Raw genomic sequence first — 27,572 nt, forward strand, 5'->3', positions numbered from 1 at the left:
TTTAATTAAATGTACTTGTTGGAAAAATCTAACCCTTACAAGAATTATTTGAGATTGAAATGTTATGCCTGTAGTAAAGAAAAGAAAATTAAAGAACAGAGTAGAGCAAAACAAACTGAATGATTATACAACAAATTTTCTACAGATAAGAAGCAAATAAAAGAAATTAAAATCAACCTTAGAAAATATTATGGAGAATATGTGAGAGTAAGTCAACCTATACCCTAACTGATCCTTTTGCTGGGTCTGGGTTTCTGTATCAGCTTTCTAGCTTTCTCTTGTACAGCTACTTCCTTTGCTCTCATCTGCTTTGGATGTAGGAATACTTCATTCCTCATACCAAAATAAATTCCACCTTCTCCCTCAAGCTTTGTCTCACTTAACTTTCTTCTTGAGCGAAACTTGCTTAATTAGACCTGCTTTCTGATTTAGCTATTTCTGATTGTATATATATATATATATACACACACTAATAGTGTGTATATAAATAAATAAATAAATAAATAAATAAATATACACACTATTATTGTAGATCACGCGGGCGGGGTGGGGGGAAGATAAAATCCTTAACAGTGGGAATGTTTAAGTTACCATATTCTGCGCAGTTGAGAACCTGGAGTCACTTTCAAATTCTACCATTTCCTACTTCTTTTCAGTCGGGTCAAGTCTCTAAACTTTAAGTCTCATTTCTTACTACTGAAAAGAGGATACTAGTAAGAGTCTCCTATCTACCTACCCGAGGATTTCTGTGAGGACCAAATAGACGAGGTATGTGAAAAACGCTTCACAAACATTTGGTTAAACTCTGTAAAATATTTGTACCTGGCTACGAACATGACTGCATTAACAAGTTGGGTTGCCCGGCTGAAGAAACTCAAAGGCGGCTCGTCTCTAGGGAGAGGAAGCCGAGCGTTACTACGTGACGTCATCACCCTACGACTGCCGCGACGGTTTCCGGGCTGGGCTTAAAGCAGTGTTCCGCGCTATGGGGTGTTGGCAGCGTTTGTTGACTTTTGGCGCGGTATCGCTTCGGGTTGGTGGCGGGGCCAGTGTCCCGCTTGGGGGAAGCCGAGTGTTGGTTTGTCGGCGCCAGGTTCGTGGTGCTGCTGGGCAGGGGGAGGCGGAAGGGACGGAGATGCTGGGGTGGCAGGGCCGCAGGTGTCCCGGCATAACCTCTTGCGGGGGACTCGCCTCAGACCTTAACGGCGCCCCCCTACTCGGCGGCAAAGTGAGACCCCAGTTGGCTGGACGTCCCCACTTTCCAAGCAGGCCCCCAGAAGGACCAGGCCGAGGCGTGGAGGGACATGAAACAGATGTCTAGAACATGGATGTGTGACTTGTGCATTGTTTTCTCTGTTTATTTAGAAAATAGGTTAAAAAGAAGGAAACGTGGAGGATTTAACTCCGTAAAGAGTCAGTTTATTTACTTTCCATTTTCAACGTCTGCGTATCCTGGCAGATAAATTTCAGCTTAAACAGTGTATTTCCACGACTGTGATCAATAGCAGTAGGTAGATAGTACAAAAGACCTAACAAATGGAGATCAGCAGAATTAACCTAGAAAAGAAAGCCCTATTACAAACTCCGAATTTTTACTTTAACAGAATGATAATAGAGATGGCTTATTTTAAAACTTTTTTTTTTTTTTTAAGTTATCTGGCGCTGACAGTGAGACCCTAAAACAAAGAAGAGCACAAATCATGTCCCGAGGACTTCCAAAGCAGAAACCAATAGAAGGTGTAAAGCAAGTTATAGTTGTGGCTTCTGGAAAAGGTGGAGTTGGAAAGTCTACTACAGCAGGTATTATAAGATATTCTGATCTCAGTTAGGAATTTATGGCAACTGGCAAGTGCACAGGATTAAAATTATAGTTTTGACTTTTAAAGAGTTATTTGTGAAATTCCGTAGTGTCAGGAGTTGGTAGTGATTAGGAATTTAGATTAGCAGTTTGAAAAGACTAGGTACATAGCCAGGTCTTTGACTCCTTAACTGAGGAAAAGGTGGTCAGTTTCCCCAGCAGATCTTCAGTTTACTTAACTGTAAAATGGCAATGACGATAACCTTTTTCATAGGGTGGCCATGTAAATTAAATAAGCTAACCACTTAGCCCAGTGTCTCCTACATAGTAAGTGCTCAATATTTGGTTGCTGTTATTATTTTTTAAACGTTTAGTAACTTTAACACTAAATTATTTGTTCCTTGATATTCTTTTCCAGTCTATCAATGTACATATAGCTACACAGTTGCAAAGAGACTTTTTACGTTATTGTGGCCTTTTTTATTTAACCATAATATAATTTTCAACATTCATAAAATCAGCATTGATAAATATTTGAAAATTTGTGAAGGTTTAACATTGTTTTAATTGCTTAAAATATCATCTGTATATCTTTTATATTAATAATATTGGAGCAGAGAATTTGTTTTTGGTGGCTCTTTTTAATTCATTGTAGATTTCATTGTGACTGAAATGCTGCTTTCAGATTCATAGGAGACATGCCACCAGATATAAAAGAGTTACCATCCAAGACTAATAATCAGATAGTCCCCAAATTTTTCAAAAGAAATTTTCAAAATTTTTTAAATATTTATTTATTTGAGAGAGAGAGAGAGAAAGAGAAAGAAAACGAGCAGGGGGAGGGGCAGAGGGAGAAGGAGAGAGAGTATCCTCGAGCAGATTCCCTGCTGAGCATGGAGCCTGATGCCAGACTCTATCCCAGGGCCCTGAGGTCAGGACCCAAGCCAAAATCAAGAGCCTAACCAACTGAGCTACCCAGGCACCCCAGAAATTTCTTATTCCAGGTTAATAATGTAAAAGGGTAATGACTTCCCTTCTTCCAATCCTGCACAACAGAAGTAACTTATATTATTAATTTGGAGTCATAAAACAGCCTCCCCCTTTTTTTTCTTTTTAAAGATATATTTATTTTAGAGAAAGAGAGCATGAGCAGGAGGGGCAGACCTAAAGGAGAGAATCGCAAGCAGACTCTGCACTAAGTGCAGAGCCCGACTCAGGGCTCAACCTCACAACCCTGAGATTACAACCTGAGCCAAAATCAAGAGCCTGTCTCTTAACTGACTGCATCACCCAGGCGTTCCTGGAGTCATAAAACACTCTTATTGTTGCCTTGTATTTAATTTTCAGTCATTTCAATAGGAATGGCTGCTAATTCAGGTCTTATCTAGTCTATCTTTTTTGCAGGAGATTTTTAAAAAATGACTATTGTATTTTATTTGTCGATTTTCATGTAGTTCTAGATTGACAAGATCTTTTAAATTACAATTTTTTTTCCAGATTGTTAACCTAAAGTTGGGGGATATATGTACCTTAAAATTCTTCAGTTCCGTTGAAATCAATGACATTTTGAAATAAGAAGGGCTAGTACAGAGTTCTGTGACTAAAGGTCTTGTCTCTTCACTTAAAAAGCCATTTTTAGTAATTTCCCAGTATAGCAGTTTTATGGTTGTACAGCCAGCTACAAATCCAGCTATATAGTTTATTAGCTTCATTTTTTTTTCTCATTTTGACCTGAAGGTAATTGTGGAAGAGTGTTTCAGATGTTTTGAAGAAAATAAGATTTACCAAGTATTATAGTTATAATAGATCTATAATAGTATTACTGTTTGATACTGTATTATTATTAAAAAATGATTAGTGATTATTCCTAATGAATTAATGCTATATGCTACACATTTTTACTTTCCCTCCTAAGGGCCTACAATCCATTTACTTAATATTTTGTTTTTAAAATTTAGAAGGTTTTAGTCTTTGGTTGTAGAATCCACCTCTTCTTGTTTTTTGAAAATTCAGAGTACATTTATTTGTTTTCAGTATGGGAATTCCTTTGCATGCTCTGTGATTACTTGGACTGGTTAAAGATGGAGAATATTTTCATGATGATATCCCTAAGTTCTTCGAGTTTTATGCAATATAATTTGTTGGGTCTATAGGCAATGTTTGTTTAAAACATTGTTTTTGTATTTGGTTAGCAGATCTTCTATTGTCATGGAATGTGACAGCATTTAAATAGGAAAATCTATGAGAAAATATGCAGTTGTGACACATAGTAGGTGTTTCAGTAAATGCCCCTTCCTTGCTTTTTTTCTTTGTTAGCATTAAGCCATCTGCCCCAAAGAACTGGCCTTTGCTTTTTTCTGACAGCTCTATTTGCATACATAAGTCTTAGAAATAAGTTGTTTTTGTGTGACTCTGTTGGTATTTTATTTCTTTCATATATATATATATACACACACACACACACACACACATTATATACATGTTTGGGACTATATGTATGTTTCAAACTATCTCAAAATTCTTCCCATTTGAATATGTATGCTAGAGATTTTTTTCAGTTAGAATGATGATACATGGTTAATACAAACATGCTCTGTGATTCCATTGTATAAATATGAGAAAACCCTAACACTGAAATGAAGTAGTCTCTAAAAGTTTCTGCTTAATAGTTAGATGGTTTAACCTATGATATACCTGAAATTCAGAATTATTTGATAATTTATAGAAATTAATTTGTCAAGTGACATGTCCTAGGCTAAGTACTTTATATCAGTATTTCATTTAATTCTCACAACAGTTATGAAATAGGAATTATCCTCATTTTATAGAGGAGGAAAATAGATTTAGGGGTAAAATATCTTACTCAAGGTTATATAATAGAAGGTGGTAGAACTAGGATTTGAACCAGGTCTACTTTGAAAATTTATGCTCTTAAACTACTTTATTTAGTTATTTATTTTTTTTTAAGATTTTGTTTATTTATTTGACAGAGAGAGACAGCGAGATAGAGAACACAAGCAGGGGCAGTGGGATGGGGAGAGGCAGGCTTCCCGCTGAACAGGGAGCCTGATGCGGGGCTCGATCCCAGGACTCTGGGATCATGACCTGAGCCGAAGGCAGATGCTTAACGACTGAGCCACCCAGGTGCCCCTGCTCTTAACTACTTTAAAGGAAATAATCTCAGCATCATTTATAACATTGTTCTATTAAATTAATGTGATTCACAGTATGAAAGTCTACTTATCAGTCTTGGAAATTTGTTACCTTCGGACCTCTCTTCATCTCAGATGTAGCATTATCTCTGTTGCTGGGCTCAAGGTGGTTTTGGGACTACTTTCCTTCTATAAAGAAGGATTCACTAGCAATAGGCAGTTTTGGGAACATGTTTTATTGCCTTACCTTTGACCCTCTTCCCTTTCCTCTGCAGAGTGGTCCAGCCTTTCATACGTGGGTATTTGTGAGTTAGGTATTTGGAATTCCTGCATTATCAGCATTTATTTTTAAAAGGCAATAGGATCATATACATTTTTATTTATTAAAAGGTATATATTTTTTAGGCAAAATGTTTTTGAAAATAATTGAACTGTATATACCAGTAACATTGTTTTTTAAAAACTAAGTATTTAAACAAAATTATAACAGGTTATAAAAATGAATCGTTTAAAATGTTAATTGGGGACGCCTGGGTGGCTCAGTCGGTTAAGCAGCTGCCTTCGGCTCGGGTCATGATCCCAGGGTCCTGGGATCGAGTCCCACATCGGGCTCCTTGCTCGGCAGGGAGCCTGCTTCTCCCTCTGCCTGCGTCTCCCCCTGCTTGTGTTCTGTCTCTCTCTCTGACAAATAAATAAATAAAATCTTAAAAAAATAAAAAAATAAAAAAATAAAATGTTAATTGTAGGGCAGGCATCTGTTGCTTATGTTGGAATGTTACTCTTTTTTGTCTTTTTTACTTGCTGTATTCTGTCCATGTCTTTGTTTTTTATAAGTAAAGGAGATACATTAAAAATTTCTGTGCTTTGGTTATTACATTGAAAATATTAGAAGGCAAACTGAATTTTAGTAGAAGAAAGTTACTAAATTTAATTACTTTTTTTGTTTCTTACAGTGAACCTTGCACTTGCACTAGCAGCGAATGATTCGGTAGGTGTTTATTAATAAAAATATTAATTGATTAAAATGGTTTTTAAGGAAATGATAAAGAGCGTATTTTTCATTTACTCTGTCAGGGGCTATATAGTGTAGCTGTAGTCCCTTGCATTTCTTTAAGGAACTAAGAAATCTGCTATAAGTACTGAGTACATCTAATGATAATGATGAAAATGGAAGGGGTCAAAGAATTCAGGCAGTGTTTAGAAGGTAGAGAAGGCAAGGAAATGGATTCTTCCTTAGAGCTTCCAAAAGATATGTAATTCTGCCAACACCTTAATTTTAGCTCATTGAAACCCATTTTGGACTTCTGTGATAACTTCTCACAGTAGAAGTAGGAAATAAATATGGATGGGAATTCAGTTTTCTTAGTTCTTAAATTTCCAAAGATGTCTTTATTTTGCCTTTGTATTTGGTTTGACTAGATGTAGAATTCCAGGTTCAAAATAATTGCATCTCTGAACCTTGTAAACGACATTCCTTTTTCTTCTCTCATGCTAATGAAATGTCTGATGCTAGTCTGATTCATATTGCTTTGTAATAACCTGTGTTTTTCCCCTCCAAGCTTTTAGAGTTTTCTTTATGTCTTTTAAGTTTAGAAATGTCCCAAATATGCGTCCAATTGTTGACTTCAAAATTTTTTATCTGGTTGGAAATTAGCCAGGCAGTATCAAGGTTTGAAATTTCTTCCTTGATTACTTAAGTGGTATGTTTGTTCTGTCTCCAGAAACCTATTAGATAGCTATTAACCCTTTATGCTTGTTAATTTGTCTCTCATAATCTCCATCTCTTTGTCTTTTGCTGTATGTTTTGGAAGATGTCTTAGGCTATTTTCCACACTGCTTTGTTGGGTTTTAGTTGTTATTTAGCCCTTTGATTTTTATTTTTAAATTCAGGAATTCTATGTTTTCCAGGTTTCTAGAACTCTTTGTTATTTTACAAATACTGGAAAAACAATGGCTGTATCATTCGTTTGAATCTCTCTGAGGATGCTAATTAAAATTTATTAAAAAATTATTCCTTTTAATGATCTCTGTTTACTTAGCATGGTGGTTCTTATAATGTGGTCCTCAGACCAGCGGAATCATCATCACCTGGGAACTTGTTAGACATACAAAATCTTGAGCCCATCCTAAACCTAATGAATCAGAATCCATGAGGGTGGAATCCTGCAGTCTTTGTGTGTGTTTTTTATACAACCTATTTTTAATTTGATTTAATTTATTTTTTATTTTTTAAATTATTATGTTAATCAGCATACATTACATCGTTAGTTTTTGATGTAGTGTTCCATGATTCATTATTTGCGTATAACGCCGAGCGCTCCATGCAGAACGTGCCCTCTTTAATACCCATCACCAGGCTAACCCATCCTCCCACCCCCCTCCCCTCTAGAACCCTCGGTTTGTTTTTCAGAGTCCATCGTCTCATGGTTCATCTCCCCCTCCGATTCCCCCCCCTTCATTCTTCCCCTCCTGCTATCATCTTTTTTTTTTTTTAACATATAGTGTATTATTTGTTTCAGAGGTACAGATCTGTGATTCAACAGTCTTGCACAATTCACAGCGCTCACCATAGCACATATGCTCCCCAATGTCTATCACCCAGCCACCCCATCCCTCCCACCCCCCGCCACTCCAGCAGCGCTCAGTTTGTTTCCTGAGATTAAGAATTCCTCATATTAGTGAGGTCATATGATACATGTCTTTCTCTGATTGACTTATTTCGCTCAGCATAACACCCTCCAGTTCCATCCACGTCATTGCAAATGGCAAGATTTCATGATGGCTGCATAATATTCCATTGTGTATATATACCACATCTTCTTTATCCATTCATCTGTCGATGGACATCTTGGCTCTTTCCATAGTTTGGCTATTATGGACATTGCTGCTATAAACATCGGGGTGCATGTACCCCTTTGGATCCCTACATTTGTATCTTTGGGGTAAATACCCAGTAGTGCAATTGCTGGATCATATGGTAGCTCTATTTTCAACTTTTTGAAGAAGCTCCATACTGTTTTCCAGAGTGGCTGCACCAGCTTGCATTCCCACCAACAGTGTAGGAGGGTTCCCCTTTCTCCGCATCCTTGCCAGCATCTGTCATTTCCTGACTTGTTAATTTTAGCCATTCTGACTGGTGTGAGGTGATATCTCATTGAGGTTTTGATTTGGATTTCCCTAATTTAATTTAATTTAATTTTTTACTGAAGTGTATTCAACATACAGTGTTATATTAGCTGGAATCTGTGTTTCAACCAGCCCTAGAAATGATTTTGATGCATGCTAATGTTTGAGAATCATGGATCTAGAGTTTGTGAAAACTCTTGTCTGCTGATGGCATCCTTTTTTGTTTTCTAGTGTGGTTATGTTTTTTATTTAGTTTTAAACCATTTCTTCTCTTGTTTCAATGGGAATTTGGAGAGAAGAGAGATAATCGTGTGTTTAGGCAGCCTTATTGAAGTAAGAGCCAGTAATACATTTTTAAAAATAATTTTTATTAGGGCACTTGGTTACCCTGGAGAAGAGACCCCATCTTCCTTAAAGAAGGGAGGAAACAGGGAAGATTCAGTGGATGGGAGGGTAGATAATTTTTAGGTGTGGGGATCTTTTAAGTTGGTATCATTTCAGCCAAAGCTTTGAGTCTTAAGTCAGTATGAAGCAACTATGTAATAAGGGATCAAAGGAGGAAAAGAATAGTTAAAAAGGGGTTGATCCCTTCATGTTAAATATTGCTAGTCTTTTTTTTTTTTTTTAAGGTGTTTTGAATTTATTTGATAGAGCACAAGCAGGTGGAGCAGAAGACAGAGGGAGAGGGAGAAGCAGGCTTTTTGCTGAGCAGAGAGCCCGACCTGGGGCTTGATCCAGGGACCCTGGGATCATGACCTGAGCCGAAGGGAAACGCTTAGCTGACTGAGCCACCCAGGTGCCCCAAATATTGCTAGTCTTGAAATGGTAGCTCAGAAAAATTTTTTTCTGTTTCTGTGTTTGTTTGTTTGTTTGTTTGTTTTCTTTTTCTTCTTTCAGGGAGCAGGGTTAAAGGCAGATTCATCTTTAGTGCTTTATATGTATGACAGGGAAATTGGCAACAAGAAAGGAAAAGCAGTAACACTTTACCTGGCTCATTTCTTCAGAAGCCTTTAGTATCGTTAAGTGTTTTTAAACATGTTTGTAAAATCTTCCTTAGGAAGGTCTTTAGTATTCTGTGATCCTGATAAGGAGTTTTTTGTTTTTTATTTCTTGATTTTTTTTTTTTTTTTAAGCAAAGTTAGTGTTTTTGATTCAGGACTAGTATGTTTGGCTTAAACTGTGCTTTGCCAGAGGACAGCTTGCATACAGAAAAGAAGAGCTATATCTGTTCTATATGATTTATATGTATCTGGCATAGTTTTGTACTCTGTATTTCCCAACTTAAGATTTTATTAATATTATACTTATTTGGAGGACATGTTTGGTCCTTAGGGGAAGCTCATGTTTCCTCCCAGCCCTTCTATTTGCTTGAGTTGATATGGATGGCCAGGATATGTCTCTTTATGGGGTTAAAAACTCCAGTTAGGATGGTGTCTTTGGAGTCTCTCCAGTGATTCATTCCCAGGGAGTCTTCATTCTGTGGAGTTTGTATTATAAAAGAGGTCTCTGATTTGCTTTTCTGTAGGCCATTTTTGTTCAAGACCTTGCTAACGTTTACCTCCTTTCTTTTCCATGGTTGGTACTTGCCCTTTTTCAGCATTGGAATAGGAAGATCCAGGTCCAGGAAAGGGAAACAGGACCAGGAAGCTATTCATTTTACTTTTGATATTGACCTTAGTAATCTCTAAACTAGACTGTAAACTGCAGGGTTGTGTGTAAGATAGTCCATTGGGATGTAGGAGGGAAATTTTTCTTTTCCATTTGTATTAATTTTTATCTTTTAAAATTTATGTTTTTTTGTGTATGTTTTATAATTTGTACTATGTTAGTATATATAGTCTATATAGTAGCTGCAATGTAACTTATAAACAAATATATTAACATGTATTGGGGATATATTTTTAAACATTTTTTACTGATTGGAGTGCATGATCAGAAAATTTCAGATGTCACTAGCCTAGGCAAAAGGAATTTCTGGGCTGGATCGGATGCCCAGTTTAAAAGAAGACTACTTTATAGATTGAGGTAAAGGCCTTATGGGAATAGGGTGTGGATTTTCCCTTTTCCTTGTCTTTTGTACTTTTCTTTGGGGATGTAGAAGGTAGTAATGCAGAGCAGAGTTTGAGATCATGTGTGCTATGCATCTAAATATTGCATCTAGTGATTTGTTGGAGCTGGCTTATGCTTTTGTGAGGGCCAATTGTTAAATTTTTAGGAATTTGGGAACTAGTTGATATCACGTTTTTACCATGAAATAGGCCATGGTGGGAGTATTTAAGCCATGGAAATTGGCAAATATTGAAAATCAGACACCCCACCCCACCCAGAGCCACTTGTTAAACATTTCCTGGCACACCATAGGTCATATATATTGACAATCATATTTTTTGATTTTTCTTTTTTTAGTTTTTTTTTTTTAGAGAGGGAGAGGGGCAGAGAGACAATCTTAAGCAGGCTCCACACCCAGCGCAGAGCCCGATGCGGGGCTGCCGAGATCATGACCTCAGCTGAAATCAAGAGTCTGGTGCTTAACCAACTGAGCCACCCAGGTGTCCCCTTTTTTCTATCTTCTTAACCATATCATGGATCTCATTCTTTTACAGTATAAATTTAATAAACAGTGAGAAGAGCACTGAGACTGGGAGAGGGAAACATAAAGACTACCAGAAATCATTGATAAGCTCTGTGAGATTCCTGTCAGTTCGGTTCATTTTAGTCCAACAAATATTTGAGTACCTATAACACTCATTGCCAGACACCCTGGGAATATAAAGAAAAGTAAATGTGCTGTGGGAGTTCACAGCCTAAGACTACATTCACAAAACAGTGTTGTGTATGTGTATATGTATTTATATAAGTGTGTATATATTTCTGTGTATCTGTGTGTGTGTGTATTTTGGTGGTGTATAGATGGATTAGGTTCAATAATCGTTTCTTCTGTGAGTGAGAAAGTGCTAATTAAGACAACAATTAAGGTTTTATTGTGCTTCATAACAGTAGACACATTGTGTACTCAAAGGTTTTATAATCTTGTGAACACAAAAGGAAGATAAATGTCTTAAAATGATGAGAATATATTCAAGGTCAAATATAGTAGTGTATCCTTCCGGGATGAGCAGCTTTTATTCCAGAGAAAAACAGTCTTCTTTTTTTTTCATAGAGCATTTTCATGCACATAATTGTATTTGGTTCTCACAGAAACCTGTAATGCAATGCCATAGTATTTATCAGTTTTACAGTCTTTATTGATTCTGCCCTATCCTTGCCACATTTCATCAGTTAGCAGATATCCTTGTTTCTGTCTCTGTGATATTCTTCCAATATGTATCTTTCTATTGTCCCTATTCCCACTCTAACTAAGGCTCACATTACTATTTGGCTCATTTATTCATTTATACTTCAGTTATTGAGTGCCTATTCTATCCTAAGCACTTTGTTTGGAGGATACAGAAAGGAACGAGACACCCGGTCCCCACCTTTGAGGAACTCAGACAAGCAGACCACTGCAGTGGTCTAATCCATTACCTGCTCATGCTCAGATCCATTCAGTACATAATGCCTGATTACTCTTACTAAAGCACTATTGGAATTACATCACTCCCCTACTTAGCATCACTACTGAATGCCTTTGCTGGTATTCAAGATCCTCAACCATCTGGCTTCCATCTGCCTTCATAGGTTTGTGTTTAGCTTATCTTCTAAATGGTCTTTGTGCTCTGGCCAGTCTGGGTTACTTGAAGTTGTATGTTCTTGCTAGCATACAGCCTTTCTTGTACATTTCTACTGGAGTACTCTCTTCACCTTTCTTTAGCTTACATGCCCTGTCTTCCAGGCTGGCATTTATGGCTGTGCTGGTTATATCATGCACAAAGGTGCTTGTCAAGGAGGTTGAGTGATGACAGAAATCCAGACTACCCTCTTCTTGTACAACTGCAGGCTGCATTCTTTTTTTGTTTTGTTTTGTTTTATTTTATTTATTTATTTTTTAAGTAAGCTCTAGACCCAACTTGGGGCTTGAACTCACAACCACAAGATCAAGAGTCACATGTTTTACCAGAGCCAGCCAGGTGCCCCTGCAGGCTGCATTCTAATTCACACAGAGACACTATATGAGCAGCTTTGCCCTGAGGGGCAGCTTAGTGAAGTGCTCCCTGAATTCCTCTCTTTTTCCGTCTTGGGAAATCTAGTAGCGCTATTTATTTGTATGATTATTGTGCCCATGCAATTATTCTGGTAATTTTTATAATAACAAATGATATAACTAACATTTATTGAGCATTTATTATATGTCAAGCACTGTTCCTCATGACATGGATCTTAACTCATTTATGTTTCATAGCAACCATATGGGAATAGATAACTATTATGATCCCTTTTGTAGATAGAAAGCAGGAGTATTTGGAGGCTGAATATTTTGCCCAGGGTCACTGAGGAAGTAAATGGGAGAACCAAGATTTGAATGCCAACCTAGATCCTGTGCTCTTAACCTACTTGCTCAACTGCTTTTATCTTAGCTAGATTCTTAATGATTAAAGATTGTGTTGTCTTCATCCTTGGCTACCCTTAGCAGCTAGCACAGTGCTTTATGACTTTGGAAATGCACAATAAATGTTTGCTGCATTGATGAATTGAGTATATAGAATGGTTTCACGGTATGTTAAGTGCAAAGTTTTGTTTTGTTTTGTTTTTTGAGAAGTGGTCTGGGATGAGAGGACTTTTTGTGGCTTAGTGGGCTATTCACTGTTTTTTTCTTGCTTCTTAAAAGCACATTCTGTGATTCCACTTAACCCTCATCTCATTTTATATTCTTTATCTGCCAATCTCATTTTTCCCCTTGCTCCAGTTACTACTCATGTGCCCTTGATTCCAAATTCATCACCAGCCCGGATCTCTCTCCTGGGTACCAGACCTGTCTAGCTGTCTCTGTAGACATCCACTTGAATGCAGGCATTCAGGCTCAGTGTGTGTAAAACCAAACTCTTTTTTTCCTCTAACTTTGTCCTGTGGGGTCATTTGGTTCCTGCCCACCTTCAAATTAGTCACCTGTTCCTGCTGCTTCTACCACTTAAAGTTCTCTAGATTGTGTACTCTCATTTCATTCCTTAATGCTGCTGCTTTATTCAGACTCTTACCATGTATTTTCTGTGAGGCAATCCCTGCTCTCTATTTTCTCTGCTATGATGTTTCCAGGAAAGGACTAACACTTGCCATATTATTTTAGAAGAGTTTGTTTACTTGTTTATCTCCTATGCCAGTCTGTGAACCTTTTAGGGTCAGTGGTTTTGGTCTTATTCCTCTTTTTTTTAATCCTCAGTGCTTAGTCCAGTGATGGTATATAGTAGATTCTTGGTGAATGCTGGTAATAACTGTGGAACATACTAAATGAAGGGTGGTTGTGAATATATATATACACATACATTTATATTTCATTTCTGTGGCAAATTCTAAGTGTTGGATAAGTTGTTTATAATTTGTTCACTGCTAAATTAGGTCCTTTTTTTCCTGAGGAAATGAAATAATTAAAATTCAAATGGGATAATATATGTGAAGAGCTTAGCAAACTGACTGATACATAGTAAGTTCTAAATCACTTTTTAGTATGGGTGGCTAAATAAAAGCTTTTTGTAAGTAATATTTCAAAATAAAAGCTGATACATGTTTTACTTACTTGACTGTTTTTACAAAACTTATTTTAGGTTTTTACTTATTTTCCATTGCTAGAATGAATCATTAGAATTAAACTTCAAGATGGAAAATGAAGCAGTATTATTTTCAAAGAGTTTGTGTTTTTGTTTTGTTTTTCCATTGATGTTTATCTTAAGATATTTTTTTCCCATGATCTTATAATGTCTTTACACTTATTCTTTCCAGACATACTTCTCTTCTTCACAAGTTATCACTTAGTGGTTCTTTAAATATAATTAAGATTATCTTAAGCCTTTGAATTTCTGTGATCATGTTAGGAAAAATTAGGAAGTTTTAGTTCAAGATTTAGTTTTGGTTTTTGAAAAGTTCAGTGATCTTGGAACATGTTATGTACCACCACTTAAAACACTGTGATTTTCTTCATTAATAGTTACATGTATAGCAGTTAATAGTTATGTGTATAGCTTTTTGATATACAGAACTGGGCTTGATTCTGGCTCTGCCTCTTGGAAACTGTACGACTTTTACCTGTACCTATCTCCTAACGTTGTAAGTATTAAAGGAGGTAATGTATATAAAGCATGAAGCAGTGTCTGGCACATAATAAATGCTAATAAGAGCTATTCTTATTAGCTACCACAGTACTCCACGTGCCAACCTGGACATGTTCTTATAATCTGGATTATTAGTTACGATGTGAATTTGGATTAAATATGTATGGATGAAGCTGTGTTTCTCACAATTACCTATGCGAAATCCTGATGTATACTACTTAGTTCAAGTTCGTAAGGTTGGGGCCCATCTTTTCTTTAATGCCAGTGTTGTGAGGGGATTGCACTATATTAAATTGACCTGTTCTTAATGTTTTTTTTAAAAATCATAGTTTTGTGGTATATGTAACAGATACATTTCTTATAAAAAATATTTTGTTTCAGTATTGTGGTTAGCTATTTTGGAGGAAGGTACATTATTAATGTTTAAAGTATAATTATTTTAAAGTTAAAGGGAAACTGGGGCAAGAGATCCAGAAGGAACAATTGGCAAAACTATCATTTTTTGCTTCTTTTAGTTCTTCAATTCAAAGGTAATTCTTGGGAAGAAGTGTGTTTTATAAGTGCATTCGAATTCATAAATTTTGACTTTTACCAAGGAGAAAGAGACACCGAAAATATATTTTCAATTAGAGCAAAAGTCTTTGCTAAAACCAAGAATTTCTTTTGGGATATATGGAGCTATTCGTAATAATTGATGACTTTTCTTTCAAATATTTGCTAATTGTGATGGCTACACATATTCAAACATACATGGGGAATTATCACTTTATAATCAGTGAAAAAAAATGAGTAGATTTCTAATGAATTACTTTTTCTTATTCCTTCACCTGTAGATTTGTTCATTCATTCATTCATCAACCATTTATTGAAGGCCTGTCTTCTCCTAGGTGCTCTGCTTAGCGTGGGGATGCAGCATTGAAAAAGCCCTGCCTCTGTCCTCATCTTAGTTAATTTACAGCCTGAGTGACTGGGAGATTGTCATTTCTATTCAGAGCAGGGATCTCTGTATGACTTGAGGATTCTTGTTTCTAGTCTTTTTTCTTTCCCATTTATCACAGATGGCTTTTTCCACTAAGAAGCCTTCTATTCCATTCCAGTTTCTTCACTTCTATTACACATGAAAAATGGACTTTTCATTGGTAATGTATTTATTATTTTCTTCCTCTATCTAGTATATCTTTATATAGTCATCATGATCTCTTGTCTCCTCCTGCCTCAGAGAAAGAGATATCACACTTGATGCCTTTATGGACTCTTCATCCTTCACTTCCTACCTTTACTAAGACTTTGATTCATTAATTCTTCTTTTTGGTTATCTTCAGTTTCTCTTTACTAATTCCTTCCTTTTGGTCTATAGATCTACTAGTTTTACTCATATACACTGAAAAATAAAAATGTGTATTTTTTGAGTTAGTGAATAAAACAGCAGATCTTCTTTATTCGTACTCTTTCCCTCAAGCTTCTGCCCTCTGATACTTTCCCATTATAGCCATACTCCTACTGGAGAGAGTAGTCTACACTGGTTGTGTCAGTTTACCCAACTCTCAGTTATTTCTCAACTTCTGTAATTTGACTTCTTATCACCATACTGTTGGATTTCCTCTCCTAGTTACCAACTATCTGCCAAGTATATTTGTTCCCTTTCTCTTGATTCTGCTTGATTTTCTGCTGCATGTGATACTGCTGACCACAGGTGCTGACACCTTAGAGAATTTATTCGTTTGGCTTTCACAGCATCATTCTGTCTTAATTCTTCCCTCTTTCTCTGACCCTTTCAGTTTCCATTCTAACTTTTCATATTATTCCATTTCCATAACTTCTGATTTTTCTCCCTCATACATACATGTCCTCCCTTTGTTTTCATATACTGCTTCTTCAGTGTCTCTTTTTTAAAATCCTTATTTTCAGTAGTTTACTTAGCATCTCCATTTGGTGTTCTGCAGATTATGTCAGATATATTTATTTATTCTCCAAGATTTTATTTAAATTCAAGTTAACAGATAGTGTAGTATTAGTTTCAGGAGTTGACTTTAGTGGTTCATCACTTACATATAACACCCAGTGCTCATCACAGCAAGTGCCCTCCTGAATGCCCATCACCCAGTTACCCCATCCTCCCACCCACCTGCCCTCTAGCAACACTCAGTTCTCTCTAGTTAAGAGTCTCTTATGGTTTGCCTCCCTCTCTGTTTTTATCTTATTTTATTTTTCCTCTCCTTCCTCTATGTTCATCTGTTAGTTTCTTAAATTCCACATAAGTGGGATCATATTATTTGTCTTTCTCTGACTTATTTCGCTTAGCATAATACCCTCTAGTTCCACCCACGTTACTGCAAATGGCAAGATTTCATTCTTTTTTTTGATGGCTGAGTAATATTCCGTTGTGTGTATATATATATATATAGATATATACATATATATATGTGTGTGTGGGTATATACATATACCACATCTTCTTTATCCATTCATCAGCCGATGGACATTTGGGCTCCTTCCATACTTTGGCTATTGTTGATAGTGCTGCTATAAACACTGGGGTGGATGTGCCCCTTCGAATCAGTATTTTTGTATCCTTTGGGTAGTGCAATTGCTGGGTTGTAGCGTAGTTCTATTTTTAACTTTTTGAGGAACCTCCATGCTATTTTCCAGAGTGGCTGCACCAGCTTGCATTCCCACCAACAGTGTAAGAGGGTTCCCCTTTCTCTGCATCCTTGCCAACATCTGTTGTTTTCTGAGTTGTTAATTTTAGCCATTCTGCAAATATGTCAGGTTTAAATGATTGAAATGGAACCTCTTTCTCTCCAAACCTCTGTTCCTTTATTCCTTAATAATTCACTTATATGTTACCATCACCCATTTCAGTTACCTATTGATATGTAACAAACTACCCTAAAGTATGTATCAAGCAATAGCCATTATGTTCACAGATTCTGTGAGATAGGAATTGTGGACAGAACACAGCAGGGATGGCTTGTCTTTGTTTTACAGTGTTTGAGGCTTCACCAGCGAAGACTCAAATGGCTAGATCTGGAGGCCCTTCACTCACATGCTTAACACTTGGATGGGGATGATTTGAAGGCTGAGCTCAGCTGGGATTGTTGATTGGAGTACATTTCAATGTTACATGAGCTTCCTTACAGCATGGCGGACTTAGTAGTAGTTTGACTTCTTACATAGTGGCTCAGGCCTCCAAGATTTAGTGTCCCAGGGAATAAGGAGGAAGCTGTATGGTCTTCTTTTACCTAGCCTTGATAACCTAATTCTGGGTTGAAGTAGTCCTGTGCCTCCCCAGATTCAGGAGGAGGAAACATAGACCTAACTTCATGATGGGAGGGGTATCAAAAAATATATCTGGGTGGTACAGTTGGTTGAGCATCTGCCTTCAGCTCAGGTCATGATCTCAGGGTCCTGGGATCGAGCCCCGCATTGGGCTCCCTGCTCAACGGGGAGTCTGCTTCTCCCTCTCCCTCTGCCTCCTTCCCCTGCTCATGCTCTGTCTCTGTCTCTCTCTCAAATAAAGAAATAAAAAAAATACATGTCCATGTTTTAAAAGTACCATACCAGATCTGCTGGTATCTTACTTGGAAACCTTGATATTATCCTTGTGTTTCATTTCTCCAATCCCACTCTGCTTTTGTGTATCAGTCACTAAGTCCTGGCTTTTTAATTTGAGAAATATCTCCTTTTCTCCATTATCATGAACCTTGGTAAGAATTTGATCACCTTTCATTAAGAGTTTTCTGTAACCTCTTATTTGATCTACATAATTTCTCCCCCCTTGAATTAAATAATTCCTCATATTGATTGTAGGATAGTTCTTACCACATACGGCTCTCTGTCCAAATTGCTTAGCTTAGTTCTTAAATGTTGGCTCTACCTAAATTTCTACTCTGCACTTGGCTTTGCATTAACTGCTCCTTTGAATTGACTGCCTTCCTTGCCTTCCTCACACCCCTCCTTTCATCCTTCGGTCTCATGTTGGCTTTCACTTCCTATGTGAAGTCTTCCTAGTGGCTTCAAATAATGTCACTTCTTACAGTATTGGTTTACATATTTATTTCCTGCCATTAGAGTGACTATAGCTTCCATGAGGTCAGGGACTATGTCCTAAATCATCTGCCACTATTGCCTGGACCATCATTACATACTCGGTAAATGCTTGCTAGGTTGATTGAAAACAGATTACACTTTGGTGGGATTCTCCAAAGGTTTGATTGAGTTACTGGGCTTTATTAAATGTCTATTGAAGTTTTTAAATAAGGGAGTTTACATTCTGTGCTTCAACAATTTTATTTCATTTAAAACATATACAATAAAACCCAAAAAACTTATATTTGAAATATATTCTTCTGTGCCAGAAAATTTAGAGAAATGGGCAAGTATTAGATTTAAAACAAGCTTTGATAAGATTTATTTATTTATTTATTTATTTATTTATTTTAAAAAAGATTTTATTTATTTATTTGACAGAGACATAGCGAGAGAGGGAACACAAGCAGGGGGAGTGGGAGAGGGAGAAGCAGGTTTCCCACTGAGCAGGGAGCCCGATGCGGGGCTCGATCCCAGGACCCTGGGACCATGACCTGAGCCGAAGGCAGACACTTAATGACAGCCACCCAGGTGCCCCGTTTGATAAGATTTAAAGCTAGAAGAATAAAGTTGAGATCAGAACAGTATTGTTTTCAGTAGTGGCATTTTAAAGCTCTAATTTTGGCCTTGAAATATTTCATGTTACACATTTCGTTCCAGCCTATTTCTCTTTGGTCAGGAACATGTGATAGTTCACTTTTGGCAGTTGCACTGTGTGAAAGGGCTAGGGTCAGCACTGCTGTGCAGAAATGGGTCACTGAGCGTTCAGATGAAAGGGGAAAAACTTTTAAAGAGTCTTTATTTATTGTTGGTGTAATAGGACAAAATAATTATAAGCTTGAACCTCTCACCATGTTCTTGCTTCCTCCTTTGTCTCTCAAATGCTTTGCCAAATTAACCACATCAACCAATTTTATAGAAAATGGATTGCTATTTTGAATAGTTCTTTAGCTATTATTCTTAAGAAGCTTCTTCAGAAAGTCTCTCTCCTCTCTTGTCTTCCAAAAGGACATAAGTCTCCTTTGTACTTCCATAAAAATCTTAAATGGTCACTTAAAGAGAGCAGACAGTATGTTCTACTTCAGTGATTGATAAAGTGTAACTGCCTATTTTTTAGCCGAGTTGGAAGGAAGAACTCTATCCTACTTTAGCTTTAAAAGATGATTTTATTACTGTCAGGACAGATAACAAGCTAGGATTTTCTAAGAGCAATAAATGACAAGTTGGTTTACGCCTGTGGCTCTTAAACAGGGTAACATTCTTAAATTAAGGTAGGAAAGGAGGTAGTCTTTAAAAGCAGTCTAGGTCCCCTGCATGGAGATAGGGATGTTCTCTGTTTAGATTTTTCCTGAATAGAATAAGACACACAGGTTTTCTCCAAATTCTGGAACAGCGTTTGCTCTGAAATCTGCTGAAATGTTATCTGAAGTGTGATGGGGCTCTTTGCCAGTCACCATGGAAACTGATCAGGCTCTATCTAGTTCTATCCTTTGGGCTGTTTGGGGTGGCTTAAATAAAAGATGACCAACATATCTAATCCTATTCTTCACGTACGTATTTAAGTACAGTTTACTTAAGAGAGAATAGGATATCTGTATAATTTCTATTAGGTTATTTAAAATATTCTGTGCATTTGAAGAATATTCTGGCCAAGAAACATGAATGAAAATTTTCATATTGGATGGGCATAATTCCATTGGTTTGTGATCCTGTCTGTTGGCCTTTGTGCTTATATATGCATCAGAATAACAAATGCTAAATTTCCATTTACCTGCTTAGTGATGGAGAGGAACTTGTTATAGAAATTAAGGCATGGGTATTATTTTATCATACCATTGCCAATGAAATGGGGTTTAAGTGATGATGGTGGAGACATAAAGGTTAAAAGCATCTGTGAGCAATTAAGATAATTAAATATTCAGATATTATAGACATTTAGTAGTGCATCTTCTGAAATGACCAGTCTATCTAAAGTTAGGAAAGGCTTTATATCTATGGTAATGTTTAGAAATTTGAACCTAGATAGTCTCTTTTATTTCCTTATTGGGGAATTGGTGAACAGAAGAGGAAGAACTGGGCAGAAGTTATCTGAGGAGTTGACTGGTGCTGATAGAAGAGTCTTTTTTAATTTAATTATTAGTTAACTTTAAAAATTGAGGTAAAATTCACATTGACCAAGGGTTTTGTGTTATGGGACATACTGATTGCATACGTCCAGTTTCAAAGGTTTGTTCCATTTTAAAGGGCTGACTGATTAAGAAGGCATAATGGGAAATTGGGTGATTGAGGCTTCCTCTTGGTTATTTCAAATAACATGATTTCCTTTAATGTCTAATAATGTCTATTTGTATGAAATGAAAATGAAGGGTATAATACTTGGTGCTTTGACAAATAAGGATACTTTTATTTGTTTAAGTATTTACTGAATATTTACCATTTACTGGGCACTTTTCTGGGTCCTGGAGATATAGTGGTAAAAAAGTCTAAGTTTCTGTTTTTAAGGAGTTTATATACTAGTGCAAGAGATATAATGGATAAATATATACTTTTAGGTAGTAATAAGAGTTATGAAAGATTGTAAAGCAGTGTAAGGTGCTCTTTTAGATGGGGTTGTCAGGAAGGGGCTCTCTGAAGACATCTGAAGAGAGATCTAAATGAGTTGAGAAACTGGGCCACAGGAAGAGCAAAAGCCCTGAGGTCGATTCAACTTGGCTTATTTTAAAGAACAGCAGGAAAGGAGCACCTGGGTGGCTCAATCCTTAGGCGTCTGTCTTTGGCTCAGGTCATGATCCCAGGGTCCTGGGATTGAGCCCCACATCGGGCTCTCTGCTTGGCAGAAAGCCTGCTTCTCCCTCTCCCACTCCCCCTGCTTGTGTTCCCTCTCTCGCTGGGTCTCTCTCTGTCAAATAAATAAATAAAATCTTGAAAAAAAAAAAAAAAAAGAGCAGGAAAGTCAGTGTGACTAGAGTGGACCCAGGGAGAGGTAGGCAGGGACTTGTCATGCAAACCCTTATGAGCTATGGTGGAAATTTTGGACTTTTTTTCTGAGTATGATCTGGTTTTGACCAGGGCAGTGGCATGATTTAACTTACTCCTTAAAAGGATGTGGTTGCATTATAGAGTGTAAATGTAAGGGAATAAGAATAGAAGCGGGGAGACTTGCCTAATACCTAATGCAGGAGTTTAAGCTAAAGATGACAGCTTGGACTGTGATGTACCATGGTGGTAGAGTTGTAGTGATAAGTACTTAGGTTCTAAGATTATTTTGAAGATAGAGACAGGAGGACTTGCTGATGAATTGGATATGGATGGTTAAGGAAATAGATGGTTTCTTTACTTTCTTTTTTTTTATATAGTAAAATGATTTACATAATTTAATAGTGTAACCATTTTTATATGTATAGTTCAGTGGCATTAAGTGCATTCACACTATTGTACAACCATTACCACTATCCATCCGCAGAACTATTTCATCATCCCAAACTGAAATTCTGTATCTATTAAATAATGAGTCCCTATTTTCCACCATTCCCAGCCCATGGCAGCTGCCATTCTACTTTTGTTTTCTATGAATTTGGCTACTCTAGTATGCACTAGTATGACCCTCTCAATAGATGCAGAAAAAGCATTTGACAAAACACAGCACCCTTTCTTGATAAAAACTCTCATTATACCCATAGAAGGAATATACCCATAGGTAATATCTCAATGGGAAAAAACTGAGAGCCTTTCCCCTAAGGTCAGGAACATGACAGGGGTGTCCATGCTCCCCACTGTTGTTCAACATAGTACTGGAACTTCTAGCCTCAGCAGATGACAAAAAGAAATAAAAGGCATCCATATCACCAAGGAAGAAGTCAGACTTTCACTCTTCACAGATGACATGATACTCTATAGAGAAAACCTAAAAGACTCCCCCCAAAAATGGCTAGAACTGATAGAGGAATTCAACAAAGTTGCAGGATATAAAATCAACATACAGAAATCTGTTACACTTCTATACACCAATAATGAAGCAGCAGAAAGAGAAATCAAGGATTCAGTCCCATTGACAATTGCAACTAAAACCATAACTTACCCAGGAATAAACCTAACCAAAGAGGTAAAAGATCTGTACACTGAAAACTATAGAACATTTATGAAAGAAACTGAAGAAGACACAAAGAAATGGAAAAACATTCCATGCTCATGGATTGGAAGAACAAATATTGTTAAAACGTCTGTGCTACCCAAAGCAATCTACACATTCAGTGCAATCCCTATCGAAATACTAAAAGCATTTTTAACAGAGCTAGAACAATCCTAAAATTGGTTTGGAATCAGAGAAGACCCCAAATAGCCAAAGTAATGTTGAAAAATAAAAGCAAAGTGAGATGTATCATAATACCAGACTTCAAGCTGTATTACAAAGTTAAAATCATCAAGACAGTATGGTACGGGTGCAAAAACAGACACATACATCAATGGAACAAAATAGAGAACCCAGAAATGGACCCACAACTAAATGGTCAACTAGTCTTCAACAAAGCAGGAAAGAATATCTAATGGAAAAAAGTCTCTTCAACAAATGGTGCTGGGAAAACTGGACAGCGACATGCAGAAGAATGAAACTGGACCACTTTCTTATACCATACACAAAAATAAATTCTAGATGGATGAAACACCTAAACGTAGAAACCGTCAAAATCCTAGAGGAAAACACAGGCAGCAGCCTCTTTGACCTTAGCCTCGGCAGCTTCTTACTAGACACATCTCCAGAGGCAAAGGAAACAAAAGCAAAAATGAACTATTGGGACTTCATCAAGATAAAAAGCTTCTGCAGAGCAAAGGCAACAATCCTCAAAACTAGAAGGCAGCAACAGAATGGGAGAAGATATTTGCAAATGACATCAGACAAAGGGCTAGTATCCAGAATCTATAAAGAACTCATCAAAATCAACACCCAAAAATTAAATAATCCAGTTAAGAAATGGGCAAAAGACATGAACAGACATTTCTCCAAAGAAGACATAGAAATGGCTAATAGATAAATGAAAAAAATGCTCAACATTACTCATCATCAGGAAAATACAAATCAAAACCACAATGAGATACCACCTCACACCGATCAGAATGGCTAAAATTAACAACTCAGAAAACAACAGATGTTGGCCAAGGATGCAGAGAAAGGGGAACCCTCTTACACTGTTGGTGGGAATGCAAGCTGGTGCAGCCACTCTGGAAAATGGTATGGAGGTTCCTCAAAAAGTTAAAAATAGAACTACGCTACAACCCAGCAATTGCACTACTAGGTATTTACCCAAAGGATACAAAAATACTGATTCGAAGGGGCACATCCACCCCAGTGTTTATAGCAGCACTATCAACAATAGCCAAAGTATGGAAAGAGCTCAGATGTCCATCGGTTGATGAATGGGTAAAGAAGATGTGGTATATATGTGTGTGTATATATGTATACACACACACACACACACACACATACACATAATAGAATATTACTCAGCCATCAGAAAAGGATGAAATCTTGCCATTTGCAATAATGTGGATAGAACTAGAGTGTATTATGCTAAGTGAAATAAGTCAGAGAAAGACAAATACCATATGATTCCACTCATGTGGAATTTAAGAAACATAACAGATGAACATAGGGGAAGGAGAGGAAAAATAAGATAAAAACCGAGAGGGAGGCAAACCATAAGAGACTCTTAAGTAGAACAAACTGAGGGTTTCTGGAGGGGAGGTGGGTGGGGAGGAAGGGCTAAATGGGTGATGGGCATTGAGGAGGGCACTTGTGATGAGCACTGGATGTTGTAAATGATGAATCACTAAATTCTACTCCTAAAACCAATACTACACTATATGTTAACTAACTTGAGTTCAAATAAAATAAATTAAAAAAAAAAAAAAAAGCTTAGGAAAAAAAACGCCTAAAAACTACTAGAACTGATAAATGAATTCAGTAAGGTCACAGGACACAAAATCATTGTATAGAAATTTGCTGTATTTCTAAATACTAATAATGAAGGAACAAAAAGAGAAATCAAGAAAGCAATTCCATTTACAACTGCACCAAAAATAAAATACCTAGGAATAAACTTAACCGAAAAGGTAAAAGACTTGTACTCTGTAAACTGTAAAACACTGGTGAAAGAAACTGAAGACAAACACAAATAAATGGAAAGATATTTCATGCTCATGGATTAAAATAATATAGAAGAGAATATAGAATTAGTATAATGCTGTTACAATGTCCATACTAGTCAAAGCAGTCTATAGATTTAATGCAATCCCTATCAAAATACCAAGAGCATTTTTCACAGAACTAGAACAAATAATCCCAAAATTTGTATGGAACCACAAAAGACCCCAAATAACCAGAACAATCTTGAAAAAGAAAAAGAAAGCTGGAAGTATCACAATTCCAGACTTCAAGTTACACTACAAAGCTGTAGTAATCAAAATAGTATGATACTGGCATGAAAATAGACACATAGATCAATGGAACAGGATAGAAAGCCCAGAAACAAACTCATGATATATGGCTAATTAATCTTTGACAAAAGAGCCAAGAATATGGAATGAAAAAAAGACAGTCTCTTCAACAAATGGTGCTGGGAAAACAGGACAGCTACAAGCAAGAGAATGAAACTGGACCACTTTCTTTTACCATACACAAAAATAAACTCAAAATGGATTAAGGATCTAAAGATGAGACCTGAAACCATAAAAATCCTAGACGAAAGCACAGGCAGTAATTTTCTGACACCAGTCATGCAGCTTTTTCTAGACAGGTCCCCTGATGCAAGGGAAACAAAAGCAAAAACAAACTATGGAGACTGCATCAAAATAAAAAGCTTCTGCCCAGCAAATGAAACAGTCAACAACACTAAAAGACAACCTACTGAATAGGAGAAAATATTTGCAAATGACATATCCAATAAAAGGTTAGTATCCAAAACATATAAAGAACTTACACAGCTCAACACCAAAAAAACCAAATAACCCACTGAAGAAATGGGCAGAAGACACAGACATGCAGATGGCCTACGGGCACATGAAAGATGCTCAACATCACTCATCATCAAGGAAATGTAAATCAAAATTACAATGAAATATCATCTCACACCTGTCCAAATGGCTGAAATAAAAAACACGAGAAACCCATAAGTGTTGGCAAGGATGTGGAGAATAAGAAACTCGTGCACTGTTGGTTCCAGGAATGCAAACTGGTACAGCCACTGTGGAAAACAGTATGGCGGTTCCTCAAAAAATTAAAACTAGAACTACCCTACAAACCAGTAATCACAGTACTGGGTATTTACCCAAAGACTACAAAAACACTAATTTGAAAGGGTATATGAGGTCCTATGTTTACTGCAGCATTATTTACAATAGTGAAATTACGGAAGCAGCCCAAGTGTCCATCGATGGATAAATAGAAAACGAAGATGTGGTAATACACACACACACACACACACACACACACACACACACACACACAGAGGAATAGTACTCAGCCATAAAAAGGAATGAAATCTTGCCATTTGCAAAAACATGGAGCTAGAGTAAAATGCTAAGCAAGGTCAGTCAGAGAAAGACAAATACCATATGATTTCATTCACATGTGGAATTTAAGAGAGCAAGACAAACCAAGAAACAGACTCTTAACTATAGAGTACAAACTGATGGGTTACCAGAGGAGAAGTGGTTGGGGGATGGGTGAAATAGGTGAAGGGGATTATGAGTACACTTATCACAATAAGCCCTAAGTGTTGTATAGAATTGCTGCATCATTATATTGTACACCTAAAACTAATATAACACTGTATGTTAACTACACTGGAATTAAAATTAAAAACTTAAAAATTAAAAAAATTTAAAAGGTGGTAGGACTCCAATTATGACAATTAACAAACCTCAAGCAAGTATATAGATTACTTATTAGTTGGTGAAACAATATAGACTAAAAAGTATTGTGCTCTTCTATCCTGACCAAAAGTTGACTCGAAAAGTTCAACACATTTACTGAGTTTTCACAATCAGGACAATTCTGTATACCAAATCTGAAAATGAGTATTTTTCGAATGCATTGGGAAAATGCACCTGATATCATTTCAGTTGTACAATCAAGAAACCTGGAATCTCATTGCTGAGTCCTTCCTCTCCTCTCCCATATCCAGTCCATCATCAAGACCTACCAAAACTCCTCTTCCGTTTCCACTGCCAACACCCTAGTCCAAGACATCACCATGCTCTCCTGCTTAGGTTAGTGTAATAGCCTAAGCTGGTCTCCTGCCCTCACTCTAATATACCCCCATTCTCCATGCAGCAGTAAAGTAACTTTTAAGCAAATCTGATCATATCTATCCCCTGTTTAAAATTGCTTCCCATTGCCAGTAGAATAAATTCTAAAATTCTTGACCTGGTTACTAAGGTTACTACTCTCCCTCTCACACTGACTCACACAGACTACCTCACTGGCCTTCTTTCAGTTCCTTCATACCACCACCCCACCCATGCTTCTTTCCATTCATGATTTCCTGGCACAAAGGCCCTTGCCCCAGGAGTTTTCATTCCAACTGGGGGGAGAGGCAGGAGGAGGAGACATGGAAGGAGAAGATAAATAAGAATTACCTTGAAAAAAGTAAAACAGAGTAATGTGACAGAGAGTAATGGTGGTTGCAGGAAAGCAGATATCATTACTCTCTCTGGGAAGTCCTCCCTCAACCTTCAGATTAGGATCAGTATTCTGTTAAATGCTCCCGCAACAATGGGATTTCTCCTTTGCGGCACTTATCACAGATGTAAATAAACGAGTTGGACTGTCTTATTCACCACTGTATCCAAAATTCCTACCGTAGTTTCAGACATATAGCAGAAAGTTAATAAACACACTGTAAAGGAATGCCTTGGGTTCTCCAGTTTCACAAACTGAGTCATAAAACCACAGGCCATGTAATGTAATTAGCTAACTTGTCCAACTCTGCCGGAGCCAAAACCAAGAGTCACCAAGATAGGTTATCTGTCCCACTCCTGCTCCATGAGCCTCAGCAATACCCTCTCTACCACCTTTGATTTACTACTGCCTAAGTCATGTTCCCTGCAATGTTTCATAAGACACACACTTCAACAACAGCTGGCTTCCATCTTCCCTATTTAATCATGTATAAAAATAAAACATCTTTATATTATCACAATCATTTCCAT

General features: G+C 37.0%; 1 protein-coding gene across 6 annotated transcripts in view; it reads left to right on the forward strand.

Annotated features, from left to right (window-relative positions):
* The first annotated feature begins 939 nt into the window (after positions 1-939).
* The window catches only part of NUBPL (nucleotide binding protein like), a 275,956-nt gene continuing 249,323 nt past the window's right edge, over positions 940-27,572 (forward strand). For all 6 annotated transcript variants that reach the window (XM_032404898.1, XM_032404897.1, XM_032404902.1 and 3 more), the window contains exons 1-3: positions 940-1,093; positions 1,653-1,800; positions 5,904-5,938. In XM_032404898.1, the coding sequence (XP_032260789.1) occupies positions 986-1,093; positions 1,653-1,800; positions 5,904-5,938 (291 nt within the window). In that variant the 5' untranslated portion in view covers positions 940-985. The remainder of the gene's footprint in view (positions 1,094-1,652; positions 1,801-5,903; positions 5,939-27,572) is intronic.

Source organism: Phoca vitulina, unplaced genomic scaffold (assembly GCF_004348235.1).
Source record: "Phoca vitulina isolate PV1807 unplaced genomic scaffold, GSC_HSeal_1.0 scaffold7, whole genome shotgun sequence".
NCBI classification, from domain to species: Eukaryota; Metazoa; Chordata; class Mammalia; order Carnivora; family Phocidae; genus Phoca; species Phoca vitulina.